This window comes from Mustela nivalis (assembly GCF_964662115.1).
Source record: "Mustela nivalis genome assembly, chromosome: 1".
NCBI classification, from domain to species: domain Eukaryota; kingdom Metazoa; phylum Chordata; class Mammalia; order Carnivora; family Mustelidae; genus Mustela; species Mustela nivalis.
This window is the reverse complement of record NC_139020.1, coordinates 9,958,803-9,976,526: the sequence shown is the minus strand read 5'-3', so window position 1 is coordinate 9,976,526 and position 17,724 is coordinate 9,958,803. Positions and strand designations below refer to the sequence as shown.

Genomic DNA, 17,724 nt, shown 5'->3' with positions numbered 1-17,724 from the left:
TAGTCCTCTTCCGTGTCCCGATCAATAGAACTTTCCTACGTTGGTCATGGAAACCAACCTAAGAGTCTTTGAGGCACTAAACTTCCTTCTTTGGATATAGATGGTTCTAGGCCTTTGGCTTCCTTAAAACTTATAAACATTACAAAGAAAAATAAAGAGAAAGCAAGGACCTCTTTTGTTTTTCAGGAAGCTACAGGTTTCTAATGACTTTTGCAAAAGAGCTACAGAATTCTGAGCAAAATGAGAAACCTGAATCTGGACACTTCTAGAGATAATTAGATTTTTTTTTCATGTTCTCTTCTGCCCAGCAAAGGGAGTGATCCTGCTTTCCCGCGCACTGTACTGCCTCCCTCCTCTCTCAATTGTACTTCAGTGAAAACTGAGAAATAATTTGCAAGTCATAAACTGCTGTTTTCCTAACATGAACAAAGTACGCACAGCTGATCTCAAATCAGGATGCCTTTTAAAAGCCGTATTGTTCAGGTCCCAGTTGCGTCTGGGATCTAGTTGTGGCAGTGCTAGGACAAAGAGAGACAAGGCCCTCTTTGGTGGTTTTAACGTGGGGTCTAAAAGGGAGCCCAAAGGTAGGAAGACCAGTGCATTGTCGTTTATTCAGGACTTTACAGGTTTCAAAATCGAAAATCTAGGTAGCAGGAAAACCCCGAGTCCCTGGCAAATCAGGAAGGGAAAGCCTCCTGCAGGCGCTAAAAAGGAACTTGTGAAATTCTCCCCCAGAACCTAGTTAGGGCTGAAGTGGTAAAAAGAAGGTGGGAAGTCTGAATGTGCATCTCAGGACCACTAGGGGGCGCCATCAGCCTCTTGATGTCGTTCGACAGTTTGATGCTCTAAGGGCCTTTTGAAAAGGCAGGTTCTAAAAACTACAGTAAGGATCCAAGATTGTAAGGGGCACAATGTCCTTGGGCGGGGGGGCTCCTTATCCTCTAGATGTGATGATCTGTGACTGTGACCAGTTAGAGTTTTGGCTGTATGAATCCTCAAATTGGGTTTTACCAAATAAAAAATTGGGCAAAGACAATAGCCATGTGAGTCCCAGTGGAAAGAAAGCTACCTTTGGGGCTGGTCATCACAGGCTGTGACCCCAAAGGTGACATGGAGGAACAAGCAAGAGTCCCCACCATTCAGGTCAAAGTGCTCACAAGTCCATATAGAGTTGCTGTGGTCCTGGCTTGGGTGAACGTGGACCTTCTTCAGATGGTAGCCTTACTTGCCCTCCTCAGTGCCTGTGGCCATCACGCAAATCCCTGGCAAATGAGAGGAGTGGCTCCATGCAGGAAGTTTTTGGACTAGGCCGAGTGCCACTTGCTTCAGGATTTGTCCCTCGCCATGACTGATCAGTTGGTTGATCCGCTGAGCTGTCTTAAGAAGAGGTTTAGCATTCTCATAGGGAACCACTAACTGTATTCATTCCTACTGATGTAACCAATTACCCCAAAACTTGATGGTATAAAACAACTGAAATTTATTATCTCAGAAGCTTGACCTGAGTCTTCCTGGGCCAAAACTAAAGTATGAGCAGGCAGGGCTCTGTCTCTTTCTGGAGACTCTGGGGAAAATCCAGATTTCTGCCTTTGCCTGCTGCTGGAGACCATCTGCATCCTTGGCTCATGGCCCCTTTCCTCCATCTTCGAAGCCAGCAGTGTTCATCTCTCTGGTCATTATTCCCTCCTTATAAATCTTGGCAGACCAGTCACATATCATAGCTTTCAAGGATCCATGTGATCAGATTAGGCCCACCTGGTAATCCAGGATCACCTGTCTATCTGGAACCCACAGCATTGATCACACTGCATAGCTCTTTCCACCAGAGAAGGTAACACAACACGTGGGCATCCCCAGGAGCCATTATTCTGCTTTCCGTGCACCAGTAAGTCATCTTCAAGCTTGGGTTTCGCCCTCTGCTCATCACCCCAGGCCACGGCCAGAGTGAGTTGTGTCAAGAGTAGACCTACTTAGAAAGTTGGTTGGTGGGTACTTTCCTGTCTGCTTCTGAGGTTGTCCTCCTGGTCCTTAACCAATGCCTTCTCAGACTCTCCAGGGAGAAGAGCAAGTCTGAACATCCTTGGGCTGCAGCAGGAAATGGTCTTGCTTGGAGCTTAGGGCTCTCTGTGGGTTTTTTAGTGAAGCCTGTTCATGGCCAAGATCAGGCATTTGTTGTTGTTGTTTTTTAATTAACATATAATGTATCATTTGTTTCAGGGGTACAGATCTGTGATTCATCAGTCTTACAAAATTCACAGTGCTCACCATAGCACATACCTTCCCCAATGTCCATCCCCAGCCACCCCATCCCTCCCACCCCCTCCCCTCCAGCAACCCTCAGTTTGTTTCCGGAGGTTAAGAGTCTCTTATAGTTTGTCTTCCTCTCTGGTTTCATCTTGTTTCATTTTTCCCTCCCTTCTCCTATGATCCTCTGTCTTGTTTCTCAAATTCCTCATAGCAGGGAGATCATATGAAAATTGTCTTTCTCTGATTGACTTATTTTGCTTAGCTTAATACCCTCTAGTTCCATCCATGTTATTGCAAACAGGCATTTGGTTTTATTTGCCTTAAGAAAATTCCAAATCCAAACTCCCTTGGCCACGTGGCATGGGACAGGCTACATGGTCTGTGTTGGAGTGAATCCTAGTGGATCGACAGGATCTTTCAAGGGGCCCTTTGGCTTTGCCTGCCCTGCTGGAAGACGAGGCGGGGCTGTCTGGTAAGGGTCATGGCTTTGCAGGACTCCCTAGTTTCTGTCGGCAGATGTCAGCTCTGGATAGGGGTAGGGGGGTTTTGGTGTTAATTGGGCAGAAGGGCTGTTTGTGTTGTAGTTGTGGGGATGGGGGCACAATGTCAAACTCATTGTCACCTTGAGTTATGGCAAGAGTTTCTTAGAGAGAGAACAGAATGTGTGGCACATGGCCAGAGGCCTCCCAGCCCACCGGCCGCCAAAGATGTTCCCAGGATTGTCAAATGTCTTCTCCCTATTGCCCCCATCCCTGCCCCACAGGACGTGCATTTTCAGTAGCCTTCACCCAGATCCATTTTCTGTCCCAAGCACTGTTTGTCCTTTGCGCCTGGTTCTAAAATGCACCTTTTCATTATTATGGATTCCCCAAGCTACCTCCAATCCTTACTGAAAAGAGATGGGCTAAAACCAAGAGGTAGACCTTTACTCCGAGGAAGAACCTTGCTGGAGTTCTATGTAAACATAGGCCGGTGTCCAGAGTAGGTTGAAGAGGATCAACTTTGGCCAACTCCTGGGTTCCAACCATGCTGGGTGACCTTGGGCAAGTTACTCTACCTCTCTGTGTCTTAGTTTTCTCACCTGTAAATGGTGATAGTAATAGTGCCTGCATCTAATAGGGTTGCTGTCAGGATTGAGTTGATCGAAGTGTTTAGAACAGTGGGTGGTAGAGTATATAAATGCTGTGTCTTAGTTGTTCTCCTCTTCACTGTTTTACAACATAGCTCTTCCATTTGCAATGGCACTGGCAAAAGAACTGGGATCTGTTACCCTCTTAAGGACTCAGGTGAATTATTCCTAGAAGATTTACCTAATTACTTGTCTTCTTGTTGGATTGGCAGGTGGGAGATAAAATAAGGTAGCACTTCCCAATCAGTACTCAGCTATCAACTCCAAATTCCTGTGAGGCAAACTTTCTCCCCAGTGGTTTCTGATGCCAGGGATACTCGCAAGGTTTTCCTACTTCCCTGGGATGGAGGTTCTTGCTGGTCCTTTTAACCCCAGGGATAATAGGGAGGATCCAAGAGAAATTGTGGCCCTTGTTGAGAGTGACATAGGGATTCCCAAATGAGGAGATCCTGATTTATGGCCCCATTTCTGTGGTCCCCTGGGGTCTAGAGGGTCCATTATACCCAGAGCTGGGCGATTCTGGGGTAGGTTTGCCACCTGGACCCCACCACTGGTTTTTAACTGCTTCTCTTTCTCAAAGGCTTCCCTAACAACTCAGAGGGGAAAGGCTGTTCTTTTATTAGCTGGCTGTGCATAACTTGGGGAGATTGCCAGGCTAGTCGTAATTCCCACCTCCTTCCCAGACCTCGGAGACCTTACCCTCTGTTTATCTGCCTGCTTTCCCAGGGAGCTGATAGGGTTGAGCATTCAAGGTATCAGCTACCTAATCAGTGCATTATACTAATCTATGCTGATGGTCTGGTTAGAGAGGAGCAAAGCCCTGTTTCTAGGTAGTCTAGGAGGACATTTACATGCTTTTCCTCCCCTAAAAAGTAAGGCTCTCATCTGGGCAGACAGCATGGTGACCAGATGTTCCAGTTTGCCCAGCGCCTGGGGGAGGAGGATGCAAAATTTCCAGCTTTAAAATCAAGACCGTCCTGGGAAACCCGAATGAATTTGTTCCCCAGAGATGGTCATTTTGGGTGGGTGGGGAAAGGACCCTCAGGACAGGCAGGCTGGGGAGATACTTGAGGACAGATGAGGCTGACCACGAGGCTGGGTGTGGTGGATGGTCTCCTTGGGGAGAAGGTGGAGTTTTGCTGACTTTAAAGAAACTGTACATGATGAAGAATTGCTAGAACTTTGCAAGACAGTGGTCATTTGCTCCACGCTATGAGGATTTTAAAAAATATTTTATTTATTTAATTGAGAGAGAGGGAGAGAGAGCAAGAGAGAACACTAATGTGGTGAGGGGCAGAGGGAAAAGCAGACTCGCTGCTGAGCAGGGAACCTGACGTGGGCCTCAATCCTGGGACTCTGGGATCATGACCTGAGCCAAAGGCAGCCACCTAACTGACTGAGCCATCCAGGCTCCCCTCGCCAGGCGAGTTTTTGTAAAGTGACTTCCATAGGTGCAGCTTAGTGCTGCGGACACTGTCAGGGGGGTTAGGTAGGAGATGGACATGTTACAGACACTAGAAGAGAGCAGTCATCCACCTGTCCTGCTCAGAAGGCGGACACAGTCCACTATGAAGATATGCAACCAACAGGAAACAATTAATAAACAATTTGGTGCTAAGCCAGACAGAGCCATCTGCATTGCAAGCAGAATTCAGCCAAGGGCAAAAGCAATGCCCAGCAGTCAGCCACAGAAAGGGATCCAGAATGGAAGCGAACACCTACAGGTTGGGAGGCAACAGTTAGATGGCTTCGAGGTGGACAAATGGTATTGTAGGAGGGTGACATGGGACAATTAAGGACACAGCAGTTGGCCAGAGAGAACAGCATTTGGGGAGAGTGAATGGGTTAACTGGCCTATGTTACAGAGTGGAAAGCTTCATCCTTGAAAACAAAACAGCCAGTTATGTCACCAGGAAAATGGGTAAATTCGGGAACAGCAGAGGGATTGAAATTTGGGATGTGCAAACCATGGCAAACGGGTAGTTTAGTTCTGAGCGCAAAGGAGAGGAACATTACGTTCGAGAGAAAAAGGAGGGACTTGCAAGGGGCTGCTTTGAATGAAAGTCTGTTGGAGAAGAGAGTTTGAGGAGGTTGATGGTTTTTCATTGGCTGAGTTGTGGCAGTTTCTCATTGGCTGGGCCGTTGCCCGGTGAAGAGAAAATCTTCCTTCCTCCTGTTGGGGTAGCAAAGTTGGCTTCTTCCTGTTGGAAGATGCAGGGGGCGCTTCTTTCTGTTGTGTCCACAATGGAGTTGGTTGGGCAGGAGAACGCTAAATGAGGTTTCCCTCATTCAGTTTCACAGTGCAACAGATGATTAAATGTTTCTGGGTGTCAGGGATTGTCCTCCATAACATCTAATGAATTCTTGCCCAGTGGGGTGGGGTGCATACTGTTACCCTATGTTGTAAATGAGGACATCAGGGTTCTGAAGGTGAGGTACTTTGCGTTGGTCACACTGCAAGGACTCTAGCAGTGTCATTTTAATTTGCTTTCGAACAACATTCCAGCTGAATGACCTAAGATCTAAGGAAAATGGTATCTTATCTGGGTGGTCCAAGATATAGAAAAGATCAGAGGAGTTAGCAACCCTAGGCTGGGAGACGCAGCAGGAGGCTGTTGCAGGAATTTGGGTGGGAGGCTGAGACCTTTGCTGTGCTGGGGACAGACTAATGTTTAGGTAAAGGAGAGGAAAGACTCTGGCTTCTGTCTTAATGACCTAGAAAGCAGCTGGGACCATTAACTGGATCCCGTTTGGGAGAATGAGAGAAATCTTTATTCACCCAATCCTGTCTGTGTCTTTGGGCAAGTTACTTAGCTTCCCTGAGCCTTAGTTTTCTCCATCTGTACAATGGGAATAGTTCTAAGGTGTCCTACAAGATTTTGAGAGGATTAAATCTGATTAAGGGCTGTCATTGGTTTAGAAACATATTTAAAATCAGAGCAGGTATTCAGGGACTCTTTGCTCTTCCCAGTTTTGAAAAATCATCTTAAAAATTGCTGATTTTTGGAGGGCATTTCCTTCAAAAAACATTCTCATTCGACAAGAAAGGGATTGGCCAATTTGTTTCTCTCCTGCTTTGCTAAAATAACCTTCTTTCATGGGGTTCTTGGGTGGCTCAGTCGTTAAGTGTCTGCCTTTGGCTCAGGTCATGATCCTAGGGGTCCTGGGATGGAGCCCCACATTGGGTTTCCTGCTCAACGAGAAGCCTGCTTCTCTCTCTCCCATTCCCCCTGCTTGTGCTACTTTTCTCTCTGTGTCTGTCATTGTCAAATAAATAAATAAATAAAATCTTAAAAAAAAAATAAGCTTTCTTCATGTGGATATGCAGGTCTGGTGTGTAGACAGACCTTCGAATCCTGATGGAGACTCTTCCATAATGTGGAATTCACTCTGCCCCATGACAGTGGACACGAGAGAGTGCAGAACTGCTCAGGGTCCCTTAGACTTAGCATGGCAAAAGTCAGAGAGGAGATCCATTTTCACTTTCCAGCAGGGGCCTTTGGTGCCATTTCTTGAGGAGAAAGCAGTCCCCTTGGGCTTTTCAGCCCTGCCATCAGTTAAGGTGCGCACAGAGGTCCACATGCTCTTTCCCCAAGAGGTTGGTGCAACCACTCCCAGACATGAAGGCCAGCCCAGGCCCTGCCTTTTTTGCCTCCTGGCTGAAGATGTGTTTGCTTTTGCAATTAAGAAAATGACCTGAGTTGTTAATTTTCGCTTGGAATAGGTATAGGAGGCGTTACTTTTGGGAGGGGGGGGGCAATCTGTGGCTTTTTAAGGACTGTACAGTCTGGCACAAAAATCACACTAATTGAGCCTTGTTAAAAAGTTCCCTCAATTCCATAATTGTCCGTTCTGGGACGCTCCCATTTGGTGGAGTAATGATGTTGTTGCTGCCAGTGTTAATGACACTAATAGCCTTTTTTGGGTGCCCCGGAGACCCAGGTGTATCACACCAAGATCCTGCAAGGCGTAGGTCTCCTTATCCTGTTTTTAAAATGGAGAAACTGAGGCTCAGGGACAACCTATGAACTGCCCGAGGTCGCACACTAGTCCGTAGCGGGGCCAGAGTTCGCACCGGCTCTCCCTGGCTCCAGGCGCTGTGCTCATGCCGGCTGACCACTCTGCCTCAATATAGAAACTTCCATTTATCAGGCAAATGGAAAGAATCCTACATTTTTAAAAAAATTTACAGAATTAGTCAAAATCAGGAAGTCTCAGAACTACTTAAATATTGCATTTCAGGTCAAGCCATTAGAGCAAGAGGCTTGGGAAGATTTTACAGCTCATAACTCAGGCCTTCCCCTCCCCCACCCTGTTCTCCCTCTGCCCGCTCCTCCTTCTCTCCGGCCCACCCCTGTTAGCTGTTACTCTCCATGGGAGATATCTTAGTAGGAAGAATTTGGAGCTCCTGAAAGGGAAAAGTTCATGGACGTTGGCCCAGAAAAGAAAGAGGGGGGAGGGGCTGTGAGGCACTTTCTGAAGCCAGCCGGGATTCACGTGTACAGAAGCCACAGGACTCAGGCCTCCGGTCATCTCCCTGAGTGCCAGGAACTCTCCTAGGCCCGGCGGTAGTGGCCCCAATGAATGAAGATGGGTCCTTGCCTCCAGACACCCCCCCGCTTCGAGGGTTAGAGCTATCCTAGTTCTCCCACCTGCTTCTAAATGGGAGCCAGAAGAGACCCGGGAGGAGGGCCCCCAGCTTTCTTCTCCTCGGGTTGGGACATTCTCCCCAGCCCCGACTTGCGCCAAATGGTGGGTGCAGAGGCAGGGTGGATGCAGCCTGGGCAGCACAGAGAGCAGTCAGTGCTCCCACATTTCTCTGTCACAAGCCCTGAGGATTCCAGGCGCCACACGTCGGTGGTTGATAACGGTCGGGTCCTCAGGTACCATGCAAGGTGTCCATCAGACCCCAGAGTCAGGCTGTCCATGCACTGAGCCTGTGTGTGCAGAGGGAGGGAGCCCAAGCCTCTGTGGAGACATGCAGTCAGTGTAGACACACGGAACTTGGGAGAGGGCTGGGCGTATGGCCTGAAGGCTAAGCGCTCTGTGTCAGCCTTGCCGTGCACGTCTGATGGCCAGTTCCCAAGTGTGTGAGGCCATCATGCTTCCGGCAAAGGACACTGGAGGAATTCGGGGAAGTTCGTGGGTGGGACTTGAGGGAGGGAGTCATCGCCTGTCTGGCTGGCTCTGACTTTCTCTTTGGCGGGCACAGAATTTCTCTCTGTCCAGCCTTCCATGGGGTCAGCGGCCAACAGAGGAGAGTCCTGGCCCCTCCCGTCGACCACACTGGTCTTCTCAGAGGAGAAGCGGCTCTGGTGGCTGCGTGGCCTTCCATGTCACACTCCGCCTTCTGCCTCCTGCCTCCCCTGGTCAGCTACTGTTCCTGTTCTGGCCCAAGTGCCTCCAGCACGCTGGAAACAGGACAGCCTGTCATTACTCACTGATTTTCTCCCAATCTCTGTGATGCAGCCAAATGAGCTGTTCGCCCCCACGTCCCTCCTGGTTTCCTGCAGGGACTGGAATACTTCCCTGCACACAGGGTGCTGTCTGACCCCCTGGGATGAAAGCCAGCTATCAGAAAAGGGACTACGAGAATATTCCTGATTTATTGCCTCCTCTTTATCTTCCCTCTGCCCACCCCAGTTGTCTTTCATTTTACATTTGGGTAGAGGAGGGGAAAAGTGCTTACTTTATAGAACGGGTTTAACCTTTGGACCCCATAGAATTTTCTAGAAAGAAGGTAGAGCCAAGTAGTTGGAGAATCAGGGTGGTGGGTGTGTGGCCTGCTCTGGAGGAAAGGAGAGGGAGGGGTGCTGAGGAGCTGCCAAAAATACCTCGATGGGGGTCGTCCCCCAATGTCAGGTCTGGACCGGGGTCCCAGGAGTCCATTTGGTCCCTCAAAGGCAGTGGCAGGGCAGGAACATTTTAGTGGAAGCCTGGGGCGTGGGAGGTGCCCCTTCCCTCTAACTGCAGTGCAGAGCTGGAGAGGTGGTCTGCCTGAAGCAAAAAACAGTGAAAGGAAATTTGAAAAAAAAATTTTTTTTTTTTTTTTTTTGTTATATGTAAGTGATGAGTCAGTAAATTCTATTCACATATATTTTTATCCCCAGGGGTACAGGTCTGTGAATCACCAGGTTTACACACTTCACAGCACTCACCAAAGCACATACCCTCCCCAATGCCCATAATCCCACCCCCTTCTCCCAAACCCCCTCCCCCCAGCAACCCTCAGTTTGTTTTTTTTTCAAAAATTTCTTTCCCCCCACAGATTCTAAATGGCACGAATATGCAAAGGGCAAGTGGGAGAGGCTCTAGTTTGCCAACCTCTAGGGTGTGACAGGGGGACCCTTCTGCCTCGGGCCTGGGGGACTCTGTGCGGGGGACGTGGGGCAGGCCAGAAAGGCAGCTTCTTCTCAAGTCCGCAGCTGCCCTCTGTGGCAAAAGGAATGTCTCGGAACGTGTCAGAGGCATTCCTGTTTTCCTTTTTGAGAATTACCATCACAGGCCCTCAGAACTGTTGAATCTGAAAGGCAGACACAGGATTCTGGGTTATCCAAGCGTCTGGGACTTCACTGGAAACAAGACACTCCGCGCTCTTCAACTGCTTCATCTGATTTTATCAGAAATGTGTACAAAAATCCCCCCCGCCCCCACCGGGGGCTGAGAAGCTCCGCTGAGAAATTTTAGCCCAGGGTGTAATTAGCCCAGGAGAATTATCAGCAACGGAAAATAAAACCTGGTACCATAAAACGTCTCAATTAGGGCGACGGTGTCAGTTAGTCACTCCTCCTGTCCGCGTATTTATCCCATCATCTCCGGGGCTCCGTGAACCTGACCTGGACCGGCCCCTCCCGGGTGTTGCGCAATCCCGGGCAGCCGGGCCGCCTCGCTCCGCCCTCGTCCCTGCCGGCGCGTCCTAGCCCTGAAAACACATTCAAGTAATCAAGTTGGGCAGCAAGGCGTCCTCGGCGGCCCCCTCCCCCACGTGTTCCCCCGACCCCCCCATGTGCAGGAGACCAAGACAGGGAAGTGTGTTCAGAGCCATTTAAGAGGAGGCGGCAGCGCGCACGTAAAGCTTGTTGGCAGCCCGGCGCCGGGCGCATTCCGGAGGACCGACTCACTCTGGGACTCACTCTGGAAAGCGCAGGACAGTCCCCAGCCCGCTAGCGCCGCTGGCACGCGACGGTGCTGCTTTGGGGCCACATGGGGGCGGTGCGGAGGGCAGTCGTGACTTTCATCCCTGCCTTCCGAGCTCCGCGCGCGGCGCCCTGCGCCATCCTCCCGCCACCTGTCTGTCTCCGGTCGTCCCCGTTCCAGAAAGGAGCCTGTTCCCCAGTGTCCGTGTCTGCAGAGCTGGGGGGCGAGGCAGGTGTTACTGGGAGGGGACGTGTGGCTCCTAACCCCCACCCCGGAGATGGCAGACCCGCACGGGCCCCGCGGGATTTGGCCGCATTCGGGGGGGGGGGGGGGTTACGACAGGGGTCCCCGAGGCTGCAGAGGCGAGGGGGCAGGAGAACGGAACACTTGCCCCGCGCCGCGGAGCTTACCTTAGGCGTGACTGTGCTTAGTGTAACCACTAGAAAAATAAGAGGTTTGGAAGCGGCGAGCAAGTCAGGACTGGCCCAAGTATGCGGCTTTCGGTCCCTGCGCTTTCCGAGCCCCGCCCCCCGCTTGGCTCGATTCTGCCCCATCCTGCCGCGGTTCAGAAAGAACCCGGACTTAGAGGGGTCCTTGCAGCCAGGCACCCGGAGTTTTCTGTAACTCAACTCTGCTCTTCATGCTCCACAACGGAGAGAGGGGGAGCCTGGGCAGCCTTCGGAATGGCCAGGAGCGGGTGGATCCTGGGGCAGGGAACGGCTTCTGGAGGCCAGGCAGGATGCTGTTTCAGGGCCCATCTGCAAGGGAGTTGTACTGCCCACTCGGTGGGGTGGGGGGTCCTGCCTGCCCACCTCTCCTCTCCAACTCTCCAGCTCCCAGAGGCTTCAGAGTCCAGCTGGGGGAATCCTCAGCCCTTTTCCCCCGCTGGGTCCACAGGCCAGCACCTGCCGCTGGGGGAGGGAGGGTTGGAGGGCAGGAGAGGGTAGGCTGTGCTGCGAGGGCCTGGAGCTTCCCGGACTCTGAACCGAGCCCTCTAAGTCTGTGGGTGCCTCTTTATGCGCATGAAGTCCACCTTCATGGGTCTCTGGCCACAGCATGGTGTCACCTTGGAAGAGCTTGTTAAAAATTCATATTCTGGGACTCCTGGGTGGCTCAGTGGTTTAAGCCTCTGCCTTTAGCTCAGGTCATGATCTCAGGGTCCTGGGATCGAGCCCCACATCGGGCTCTCTGCTCAGCGGGGACCCTGCTTTCCCCTCTCTCTCTGCCTGCCTCTCTGCCTACTTGTGATCTCTGTATATCAAATAAATAAATAAAAATCTTAAAAAAAAACTCATATTCTTGGGCCCTAGGCAAAACTTACCGAACCCAACTCTCTGTGATGTTTTAATTCATTGTTTTACTTTTTTATTTTTTAATTAATTAATTTATTTTTAAGTGAGTCATGCAGTAAAGTAACCCAAATGTAATGCCTGCCACTTGAATATACCTATGTAGCCACCATGGAGATCAAGATCTAGAACATTTCTGCTACCAAGAAGCCTCCTTCCCATTCTTCCCAGCTAATACCCGACTTTCTAGGGACCACTGTTCTTCCGACTTTCATGAACCAGAGGAGTTTGCCTGTGTCTGAACTCCCATGAGTCTGGTTTCTTTCTCTTAACAACAACCTGTTGGGGATTCATCCACATTGTTACTTATAGTAATAGGTAATTTTTTTCCCATTGTGATGTAGCGCCCTATTGTATGAATGGACTACAGCGTATCTCCTTTTCTATGCCTGATGATAGCTGGGCTGTTTCCTGGTCTTGACTATTGTGCCAGAGCTACTAAGAACATTCCTATGTCTCTAGTGTTCCTTAGCATTTCCTTTTGTCAGGCGTGGAATTGCCATGTTGTAGGGCTTATTTTTTCTTATTTTTTAAGTTTAATTTTATTATGTTAGCCACCATACAGTACATCATTAATTTTTGATGCAGTGTTCCACAGTTCATGGTTTGCGTATGACACCCAGTGCTCCAGGCAATCCCTGCCCTCCTTAATACCTACCTTTATATCTTAATACCTCCTCCCCGCTTCTCCTCTAAAACCCTCATTTTGTTTCTTGGAGTCCATGGTCTCTCATGGTTTGTCTCCCCCTCCAATATCCCTCCCTTCATTTTCCCTTTCCTTCTCCTTGTGTCTTCCACGCTATTCCTTATGCTCCAGAGATAAGCGAAACCATATGATAATTGACTTTCTCTGTTTGATTTATTTCCCTTAGCCTAATCTCGCCATAGAGTTTATGTTTAACTTTGGTAGATGACTGCTAAACAGTTCTCCAGAGTACTTGTGCCGTTTGCTCTCTGACCAGCGGCGAATGGCAGTTCAGTTGCTCTGCATTCTTGTCAACACTTGGTACTGTCAGACCTTTTTACTGTAGCTGTTTGGGGAGGTGTGCCGTGGGATCTCTTTGTGGCTGTAATTTGCACTGGCCTCCTGCCTACAGATGTTAGGAACATTTTCATGAGCTTGTTGGCCATTTGGATGTGTCTTTTGTAAAAAGTCTGATCAAGTCTTTTGAAAACTGGGAGTCTCTTGCCCTCTTAATTTCTAGGACATCTTATTATTTTTTTTAATTTTCTTTTTTTTGTTTGTTCCTGGTGGGCTTTATATTAACATATAATGTATTATTTGTTTCAGGGGTACAGGTCTGTGAATCATCAGTCCTACACAATTCGCAGCACTCGCCATAGCACGTTAGGACATCTTATTATTAACGGCCCCTCCAGGGGTGCCGGGGTGGCTCAGTCACTAAACATCATCTGCCTTTGGCTCTGGTCATGGTCCTGGGGGTCCTCAGATCTAGCCCTGCATCTGGCTCTCTGCTTGGCGGGAAGCCTGCTTCTCCCTCTCTCACTCCCCTGCTTGTGTTCCCTCTCTTGCTGTGTCTTTCTCTCTGTCAAATAAATAAATAAAATCTGAAAAAAAAAAAAAAGAAAGAAAGAAAGAAAAAGAAAAAAGAAGAAAAAAACCAGTCCTTCAGGTGACTTAAGGACACCATCTCTCTGAAAGTCCTGTTTTCTTGGCATCCGTTTTGGCCTTTCTTCAGTTCCCAAGCCAGCAGCTTGCTTCCTGTCTCGTGTCTTGTGAGGCAGGTCACAGATGCGGTGCTGTCCTGTGCCGCTTCTCTTAACCATAGGCAGTAGGGTTAACTGTGGCTGTGTTTCTGTCACCGAGAGCTGGCTGGGGGTGGGGCTTGCCGTCTGGAGATATGAAGAGCATGTCCAAGCCCCCTTCTTGCCTTTCCAGCAGCATCTTATTGGGCCACGGGCTTGTCAGAGGCCTGAGGCTTGGGAGAAAGGTGGCAGGAGAAAGAAGCATCTGGGAACATCCTTTCTTGCCCTTGATCCTACTGATCCATTTCCAAGGGCATGTGGAGCCCCCCCCCCCCCTTCCCCATCACCTGCCTTTGAGAAGGACGTGTATTTAGTATGTGTGTGTCTACGTTTAGGGGAGGTGTGTGTGGATGTGACCTGCTTTGGGTCACCAGAGAAGAGTCACTCCCCTCTCAACACCAACTGTGTAATAAGCCCCCTTCTCAGTAGAAGTGCTCCCCATCTCAGCCACCCCATGAGTCCGATGAGGGGATATCCAAGTTTGATAGCGTACGGGGATCTAGAACGCGTACAATGCACCCCTGTCATTCTGGAGACGAGCACCGACCGCAGAGACCACGAGGGCTGGTGTCTCGGTGGGAGAACCTGCCGGTGGGTTTCTAAGCCTGCTCCCCCTGGAAAGAGGGGTACTGCTTCTGGAGGCCATTGTGAGACAGAGGAGGGAAAGAGCATGTCTTTCTTGTGGGCCTTTGGTAACAAAGGGAGTTCCCAGGGGCTGCGCGCTGCGCGTGTGCAGGCTGGGCAGAGGCCCCGCGCGGCAGGAAGTGGTGAGCGGGGGGGGGGGGGGGGGGGGGGGGGGGGGGGGGGGGGGCAAAGGAGGAGGAAATGCTCGGTGCGGCCCGTCCCTGTGCTTCCCCCACCCTCAGCCTGGCGGGGCTCAGCGGCTCCGTGAAATGGCCCCGGAAGGGTATTGACAGCGTTAGGACCATTAACACAAATGTGTAAAGGTTTTGTGCCCGCGCCTTGCAGAATCGGGGACTTCCCACTGTGAAGCCGGCGCTGATGAAGATTCCTTTTTCCACGTAGGCTGGTTACGATGGTGAGAGTATTGGGAATTGCCCGTTCTCCCAGCGCCTCTTTATGATTCTCTGGCTAAAGGGCGTTATATTTAATGTGACAACAGTGGACCTGAAGAGGTAAGATGGGCCTTCCGCATTACTGCAAGAACTGTACTTTACGCCTGGCAAACCCATTCACACCCACACCCGTTCTCACCCGCACTCGCGTCCCCCCCACACTCACATAACACACGCACATACCACACACTCACACATTTAAAACTCAGGCACACCCACACGTGCACACACTCACACTCACGCACTCCTAGGACCCAAGGGCAATATCGTGGCCCATCCATCCTCGGTCAGGATCCTGAACGGAAGCCCGAGTCTGGGCTTCTCACGCAACAACAAGACAGGATCCAACGGGATTCGGGAGGAGTTGGGGGCACCATAAGGAACTCGCTCCTCTAGCTACTGGTCTGCCAAGAACCTCTCAAAGGCCGGTGTGAGCAGCTCTCTTGCCATGACAATGGGGGCGATTTTGCTTTCTCACCTCTGCCTCCAGAGAAGTGTCACACTTCTGTTATCAGTAAGACATTTTGGAGACCCACGATCACTGTTGACATTCTTAAGGGTTGCCCCCCCCCCCTAAACTGGGGAGGACCCGGCTAAGCTTTAGAAATGAGTCTGCAGGTTGGCAACTGTTTATACAAAAGCTGGTGCTCACCGCCCCCTCCTCCCCCTACCCCAGGAAACCCGCAGACCTGCAAAACCTGGCTCCTGGAACAAACCCTCCCTTTATGACTTTTGATGGCGAAGTCAAGACGGACGTGAATAAGATCGAGGAGTTCTTAGAGGAGAAACTAGCTCCCCCGAGGTAGGCCTCGAAAACCAGCATTCACAACCCGATTGTCACTTTCCCCCCCTTCACAGACAGTTTGAAAGCTCCTGGCTTCTGTGTATTTGGTTTTCCGTGGCCACGGCACTTCATTTCCTTTGCTGTACCGCGGTGTGCCACAGAAAACACAGAGCGAGATCAGAAGCCTTGAGTGACGGTAGGCCTGGGTCTCTCTGCTCTGCACCTGCAGGTTGGCAATCATGGTTTAATGGCAGGAAGTGGGGGAGGAGGTGGGTTGATGTCACATGGGTCGGCCATTTCTTAGGTCCACTGCTAGAAGGTAAGGCGTGCAGGGTAGCATGCTATGTTGCAGAGTGCTGGACCCAGAAATGAGCCTTCTAGTGCCCCACTTTCATCTTACTTGGAAGGGAGCTAAGACCAGCAGGGTCCAAGGTGTGCCCGGACGAGAACAACAAGTGCTTTCTCCCTAGACTATTGCTTCCAAGACTTGGAGATAAAAAGATTAGGAGAACATTCCAGAGGGAAGTGTTCTCATTTATATCCACTCAGAGAAAGACTTGTCTGCCTCCCCCCACCTCCCCAACCACTCGCATGAACCCAAATCAAACATTACTTATCTGTAATGCTCCAATTCTGAATTTTTCAAGGTACCCTAAGCTGGGGACCCAACACCCTGAATCGAACTCTGCAGGGAATGATGTGTTTGCCAAATTCTCCGCATTTATAAAAAACACCAAGAAGGATGCGAACGAGAGTGAGTACCTGCTGTCTTCCTGTTCAGTGTTCTCCATGTGGACGGCCCCTGGCTCAGCCTCTGGTGTGGCTGCTTCTAAGATCCTGGGAGTTCTGACTAATGTCCCTGGGGGTAGGGACCTGTATCTGGAAATGAGGAATAATGCCTCTAATACTGAATCGGCACATTGGTTTCAGGAGCTCGAGGTTGGGAGCCCAGAAAAAAACATTTTGAGGGGAAAAGAATGTGCACCAGGAATTCCCGGCTGCACCATGGGCATCAGTTTCAAGGAGGCTCTTGACAGTGCTTATTTCATTATGGGCTTCCCATAAATATTTCTGAATAAGTGGATGGGTCCAAGAAGGAGCATTGTTGTGTAGACAGCAGAATTATATTCCAGGGAGGAGTGAGTCCTTTATGCAGATCTTAGAAATCTACATCCCTCCCTCCAGTTAGTTCCCTGTGCTGCCTGGCCGTGTGTCAGGAGGGAAAGGTGATTGACTCCTTCCTTGATATCTAGAGAAAGGTGACAATAATTTTTATAATTTTTTTTTGCCTTTATGTTCTAGTTTATGAGAAGAACCTGTTGAAGGCCCTGAAGAAGCTGGATAATTACTTAAATAGCCCTCTGCCCGATGAAATCGATGCCTACAGTACTGAGGACATCGCTGTTTCTGGAAGGAAGTTCCTGGATGGGGACGAGCTCACGTTAGCTGACTGTAACCTCTTACCCAAGCTCCACATTATAAAGGTTTGATGTTCCTCCTACCGTAGGTGCTGAATACACGAATAGAGCTTTGTTTTATTTTGGCCAGACATCAAAACAATCTAAAATGCAGACTCTTGAGTTAAAAAGTCAGGTATTTTGTTTGTTTATTTGCTTGCTTTTTTTCTGTCAGAGGTGGTCGAATCCTAAGTCTCAGATACAAGTATATCCCCAGGTATTTTTCAGGTGGTCTCAAGAAACATTTTGGGAGCTTGGCTTCTACCCCTCCCTCCTCACTGTGTCTTGTTCCAAGTCTTACCCCCAGAGCCTAAAGAAAAGTTATATGAAGACAACTTGAGGGCAACATTGACTATACCTGGCATTTAATGCTTGAGCCTTGGAGATGATGTGCCGAATCTGGGAACACTGCAGTGTGTGTGAACTCAGTCACTTGTTGGTGATTAGCTGGGGAAATGGCTCTGCATAGGGATGACAGAGGTGTGTCTTCTCAGCTCTTAATATCTACCCCTACATCTAGGGAGCAGCTCCTTGGCTGGGCCTCTGCCAGATTTGGCATTGTGTCTTCCCAGATAGTTGAACAGGAAGTCAGCTTCATGTGTCATTTATTTTAGGGTGTAAAGGCTCCCTAGACCAGTGGTTCTCCAGCATTAGTAGGCATAAGAATTATTTGGGGGAGCTTTTTAGAATTGTAAGTCCTGCCATCCAGCCTCTGGTCTCCTCAGTCAGAACTTCTGGGGGAGATCTTGGGGGATTCCAAAGTAGATGGCCCAACACG

The 17,724-nt window shown here is 49.8% G+C and overlaps 1 protein-coding gene and 1 long non-coding RNA gene across 5 annotated transcripts in view; one reads left to right on the top strand and one right to left on the bottom strand.

Moving 5' to 3' along the window:
• LOC309868532 overlaps window positions 1-10,347 on the bottom strand; it is a 10,857-nt gene extending 510 nt beyond the window's left edge. The window contains exons 1-3 of one of the 2 annotated variants that reach the window (XR_014313719.1): window positions 10,120-10,347; window positions 9,211-9,373; window positions 7,745-8,787 (exon numbers count right to left, since the gene is read on the bottom strand). This is a non-coding gene — a long non-coding RNA (uncharacterized lncRNA). Of the gene's footprint in view, window positions 1-7,744; window positions 8,788-9,210; window positions 9,374-10,119 lie in introns of those variants that run through there. The other variant, XR_014313718.1, reaches the window with a different exon arrangement.
• Window positions 1-17,724, top strand: part of CLIC6 (chloride intracellular channel 6) — an 86,369-nt gene that overhangs the window by 20,942 nt on the left and 47,703 nt on the right. For all 3 annotated transcript variants that reach the window (XM_082722909.1, XM_082722908.1, XM_082722910.1), the window contains exons 2-5: window positions 14,656-14,765; window positions 15,382-15,507; window positions 16,137-16,243; window positions 16,792-16,973. In XM_082722909.1, coding sequence (XP_082579035.1) covers window positions 14,656-14,765; window positions 15,382-15,507; window positions 16,137-16,243; window positions 16,792-16,973 — 525 coding nt within the window. The remainder of the gene's footprint in view (window positions 1-14,655; window positions 14,766-15,381; window positions 15,508-16,136; window positions 16,244-16,791; window positions 16,974-17,724) is intronic.